The 5,807-nt window shown below is 38.4% G+C and overlaps 1 protein-coding gene across 1 annotated transcript; it reads left to right on the top strand.

Annotated features, from left to right (window-relative positions):
- Positions 1 to 381: 381 nt before the first annotated feature.
- LOC119075899 lies at positions 382 to 2,786 on the top strand. The gene is made up of 2 exons (XM_037182475.1): positions 382 to 742; positions 818 to 2,786. Exons 1-2 carry the CDS (start codon positions 641 to 643, stop codon positions 1,799 to 1,801), a joined length of 1,086 nt encoding a protein of 361 aa, XP_037038370.1. The 5' UTR covers positions 382 to 640; the 3' UTR covers positions 1,802 to 2,786.
- The last annotated feature ends 3,021 nt before the right edge of the window (positions 2,787 to 5,807 follow it).

The following is a 5,807-nucleotide window of genomic DNA, read 5'->3' as shown; positions in this document are numbered from 1 at the left end:
CGATGCACTTTTGATATTTATATGGACATTATTAGTCAGCTCGGAGCCCTGAACAAGGTTCCACAAAAATTTTTGATTTTCATCTCTACTGTTGCTGTCGGTGACATTGGTGGAAAACTGGCTGTGGTTTCAATCGATAGTGCCTGAAATTGTAATAACAATAAATGTGTAGACAGGATGGGCTATGCACCAATGTCACCGACGGTATGGATGAAAATCAAAAATTTTTGTGGAACCTTGATCAGGGCTCCGAGCTGACTAATAATGTCCAAAACTATCAAAAGTGCATCGAAATGCTCAGTTAAAATTCATTCAACCGCACCGTGAATAGGTTCCACGAAATGTAAAGCAGGTGCGTGCAAAATGTTTTTTTTTCCGACGCAAAATTCGGGGAATTCCGACGACTAAATAACCTGTTTTATTACTCAAATGTTCACATGAATTTTGGTATGTTCTTTTTAGTTGATGGTCAGTCTCAAATACTCATCACCGTCTGAGGACATTCGACCATTTCTCTCTTTTTTAAAGTTAAATCTTACCTGCTGAAATGAAAAATTATTTCTGAATCACCGACACATCCCATCAACACAGCACAACGTTCGGACTGTTCATTTTAGTTCAAAAATTCCAGTTGAAGAAAATGGAATGGACACCGGTCGACTGGCAAAAGATATTTGAGGATGAGGCTTCAGACAGAACAGCCGTAATAATATCAGCACAACGGGCACACTTTCTTCGAGATGTAAGTTAGCTAAAATTTCAGAGATTTATGACTCTCGCCGTGCTTGTGTGTAAAATGCTCGTTTTATTGTCCCAGATAAATCTACCGTGTGATTTCGATCAATATGGTGTTGTGGAAACATTTCGATACGAGCGCTACAACGGATACCACTACTCAATCATCCAGTTTGCAGATGCTGCGTCAGCAACGAATTTATTAAGAAAACGTTATATTACTGTGCGCGGTGTGGATTTTATCGTAAAACCGTTCCATTCCGTTGACGACTTAATCAAATCACTTCAATGTATGAACGGTTCACAACCATCGTACCACACAGCGTCAGATAATTCCGAAAGAAATATTTTGCATTATCTGAACGACGATTGCTTGGGCGAAATATTTCGACGAATTCACAGCTTGTTCGATGTAGTTTCGATTGAAAATGTGTGTACACGTTTCAGGCGAATCGCAGCGACGACTTTCATTCCGCTATTAAAGCGAAAAGAAATCGATTTCACCGAATTAAAGCCAGGTGGAAATGGTATCACCGTGACGGACATTGAACGATTTTTACGTCGTCATGGGCCAGCAATTGTTTCGGTGCAGCTGTGCGAACATGACTATCGCAATATGTCGGACGTAGTGAATCCAATTTTAAAATTACTGCAAAAGCACTGCGCAAATCTGAAATCGTTGACGCTGTTTAAAGAGCCCAATTTCAGGGAGTTACAAGATCAGACTTTGATCGACATACGTCCACTTTTATCGAAATTAACCTACGTTGAAATTTGGCATCAGACGATATATGGATGTCGAAATATACCGACGGGAAGATACGTTGAATTGATTACGGCTTGTACGGCCGTAGAGACATTGATTGCGAATATTGATTCCTTCACTTTACCCGAAATCAATTTTCCTCAGCTAAGAGTCTTTCAAACAAACTGCGTCTATTCAAAACCCGATCAATTTATCGGAAAAAATCGTCAAATCGAAGCACTCGACATCCCTTGTAAGCCGGCCCTACTGCGTCTTATTGCCGAAAATATGCCAAAATGCAATGTCTTCTCAAGCACGTAAACATCTCCATTGAGTTACTAACTGTAGGTCAAAGTATTACTGTCCCATGTGAAATCGAAAACATCGCCAGTGTTCAGTTGTGGGTGCTACAGTCCATGAATTACGATCGTTTGCTTGAACTGACGAAACGATTGACGAATCTGGAGAGCCTATCATTTCTTTATGTCGAAACTAGAGCGCACATGCTGCCACTGGATGTGCTAAAGAAAATGGTACAAAATGCAAACAAATTGACCAAATTACGCATTAGGATGCCATCGAATTATACCATTGATTATCCTGACTACAACGAAATACTGCAAATTGTTGAGAATCGTACCGATCCACTTAAATTGAATATCGTTTTGGATAGTATAACGGAGATATGTGACGGTGAGCATGGAATTAAGTCAATTCGTATAAACTTAGATAGGCCACAGTGGCTGACCGTCACGAAACGTTATCTGTATTTAACGCGCCGGGTGGGCAGCGCTTATAAAAAATTTCAGCGACAAATGGAGAAATCGGCAGATGGTCAACCAACGCATGTTATGATATCCTCATTGCCCAGCTTTGGCTTTGTTCCTACGAAACAACATAAAATCAAGTTTAACGTGCTATGACACTTTCGTTGACCTACAGTAGCTCTTAATAAATGTAGGTGAGGTGAGACTCATGAAATTACGATCAAAATTTTACTGTCAATTTTCTTTAAAACGATCATAGCCTTATCGGTTCGGATACTTACTTTTTGGAACGCGAGTACCCGGACTAATTCAGGACGTCATGAAGTTAGTCTTTTTTGTTCGCTCTCTCTCTCTCTCTCTCTATCTCTATCATATTTTGTATTTTTGTGAGGAGGGTTATTGTACGTACTCTTGTCTCATTTAACTTTAAAATCATTCGATCAAACGCAACCACACCGATAACATGTGCAATCAGAGACAAGACATTTTAGTGTATCTAATCCAGATCGAATAAACGTTATTTTTGTTAAAGATTAACTGCGTGTTGGATTTTATTTCCTACAATTCATACAGTCCGCTTACGGTGCGGTTTAATGAATCCCAACAAAAATCTCTTCGAGAAAAGTGTGACGCAGTCTTTAGTTCAATTTCAAGTTCAATTTTAGTTCAAACAAGCTGGCTTAGTTTTTCTCATCATCTGCCAAATAATTTTTACCAAAAAAAAATTTGACTGGAAACAACCAAAATTTTACCAAAAAAATCTGCGTCGCAAAGTGGCAAATGTTCAGGAACAGATCAGCAAGAAAATTTATCTGCTGCATGCGACGCAGATTTTTTTGGTAAAATTTTGGTTGTTTCCAGTCAAATTTTTTTTTGGTAAAAATTATTTGGCAGATGATGAGAAAAACTAAGCCAGCTTGTTTGAACTAAAATTGGGTGTAAAATTTAATTTTTGCGTAACGAAGCTGAAAGCGTCAACTCTAGCGATATCATTCATTTTAGAAATTGTATTTCAAAGACTGCGTCACACTGTTCTCGAAGAGATTTTTGTTGAGATATCAGTCGTTTTAGAAGTGTAGTCAACACTGCTTTTTATAACAGTTTATAGTTTTAATTCAAAAATTTTACGAAAATCGAAAATTTGACGAAATTTGACGAAACTCGAAAATTTGACGAAATTTGACGAAATTCAAAAATTTGACGAAATTTGACGAAATTCAAAAATTTGACGAAATTTGAAAATTTGACGAAATTCAAAAATTTGACGAAATTTGAAAATTTGACGAAATTTGAAAATTTGACGAAATTCGAAAATTTGTCGAAATTTGACGAAATTCGAAAGTTTGACGAAATTTGAAAATTTGACGAAATTCAAAAATTTGACGAAATTTGAAAATTTGATGAAATTCGAAAATTTGACGAAATTTGACGAAATTCGAAAATTTGACGAAAATCGAAAATTTGACGAAATTCCAAAATCTGACGAAATTCAGAAAATTTGACGAAAATCGAAAATTTGACGAAAGTAATTCTCTATCTGCCACCATTCAAGAAATATCTCCAAAACCCCAATTGACCCACCCATTTCCAACTTTCGACATTTTTCACATATGCCCCTCGATTCTACTCGTAAAACTCTGAGACTTTGCCGAAGAAAGTAATTCTCTATCTCTCATAACCCAAAAAAATATTAGTCCTTTCATCCTACGCTCGAGTAGCTCAAAATTTGGTCACTCTAATCACTCTAGCTCAAACGAATCTGCCCCGATTTCGTAATTATTTTTTTGTTCGAATCATGTTACGAATACCTTTCATTTGATGGGTCGCACGCCTCTGTAGGTTTCAATACAGCGTTCCCGACCCTCGAAAACCACACTCAGAAACCACTTCGAAGCCAATAAAACAAAATTCTGGTTTTTCCTGGGGTAATGGCGTATCACATTTTCATTTTTATGCCCGCCCTGAGGTTCCTGCAAAATTTCATGGAGATTGGCTGACTAGTTTCCGAGATCGACCGTCGATAGATAGACATATAGACAGATAAACAGATAGATAGAAACATACAGAGTAAGTTGAAAGATTTTGATTGTTTGGGAAAAGTCAATTTGGTGCATTTTCTATCAAAATGACCAACTTCAAAACGATGTATCTCCGCCAATTTTAAAGTTGCATAGTCTTGTGATAGCTCGTTTTGCTCGTATTTGAAGCGCGAATAAGATAGAATAGGATTTGTGGTGATACAGGCCAAAGGAAAGAAACTTAAATTCTCGCATATATATAGTTGCCGCGTCTCAAAAAAATTTCTTCGTTCTTTTTTTGGAAGTTAGACTGCGTCAAGTCCTCCGCTATCGCTCCGGACATGATTTTAACTGAGCATTTCGATATTAAAATTTCAGGCACTATCGATTGAAACCACAACCAGTTATCCACCACTCTCTCTGTAGACCGGATGGGCTATGCACCAATGTCACCGACGGTACGGATGAAAATAAAAAAAATTGTGGAACCTTGTTTAGGGCTGCGAGCTGACTAATAATATCCAAAAATATCAAAAGTGCATCGAAATGCTCAGTTAAAATTCATTCAACCGCACCGTGGCGCTCTACAAAACTCCAGCCTAAACAAGGCTAATCACAAAAACAAGCGCGTGGCGGTGAAGAAGGCATGTGGCAACATAGCGAGCGTCTGCCTTCCTCATCGCCACACACTTGTCGTCGTTGCTTTTGCAATACGGGCAAACTCTAATTTCGATGCGTTTTCAATTTTTTTTCACAATTCGAAACGATAAACTTTCAACATCTGGAGAGAGATTTCGGCTGATTTTCTCTATTCTCTTCTCTATACTCTACCATCAAATCTGTGCACAGAAATTGCACAAAATGTGTATGTAATGTGCACAAATATTTATGTGCACATTACATACACATTTTGTGCAACTTCTGTGCACAGATTAGATGGTAGAAAATAGAGAAGAGAATAGAGAAATGCAGCCGTAATCTCTCTCCAGTTAATACCAACTTTGGAGTTGTATTTAAGTTCAAATTCAACGACAGTAAATTTGCCGTTAAGGCACCCAAAAACAATCCATTGGATGAGGAGGTGGAGGCATTGTTGGTCGTCGGGGACCATGCAAATATTGCAAAACTGATTGGCATTAGTCTACTTCATCCAACAATGTTTGTCATGCCGTACTTTGCCAGCGGCAGCCTTCAGTCGTGCACTGATAGTGGCACTTTCGTCGAATGGAGGGACTTATTGCAAATATTTAAAAACATCGCCTGATGGTATGAAATACCTCGTGTCGATCAGTATGGTCCACTGAGACCTAGCACCGAGGAACATACTAATTGACGAAACAGGGACGGGCAAAACACAAACACCGATTTCGGTCTTGCTAGATTGGTTGACAACGATTCAGTATTTATGTCGGACGGATTCGAAGTGCTTCATTTCAGGTTGCTCGCAAACGTATTTTCACAGTCAAGTGATGTTTGGGCATTTGGCCTTTTAATATTGGAAACTCCAGATACAAGTAATGCCCACCGGCGACAATAATGCGT

The sequence above is a fragment of the Bradysia coprophila genome, unplaced genomic scaffold (assembly GCF_014529535.1).
Source record: "Bradysia coprophila strain Holo2 unplaced genomic scaffold, BU_Bcop_v1 contig_232, whole genome shotgun sequence".
Taxonomy (NCBI): Eukaryota; Metazoa; Arthropoda; class Insecta; order Diptera; family Sciaridae; genus Bradysia; species Bradysia coprophila.
Note: the sequence above shows the minus strand (reverse complement) of the source record. Positions and strands in the feature narration are given on the sequence as shown.

Coding starts and splice junctions, on each gene's coding strand:
- LOC119075899 (XM_037182475.1), top strand. CDS start 641: ATGGAATGGACACCGGTCGACTGGCAAAAGATATTTGAGGATGAGGCT. Junction 743..817: donor GGGCACACTTTCTTCGAGAT/GTAAGTTAGCTA, acceptor TTATTGTCCCAG/ATAAATCTACCGTGTGATTT.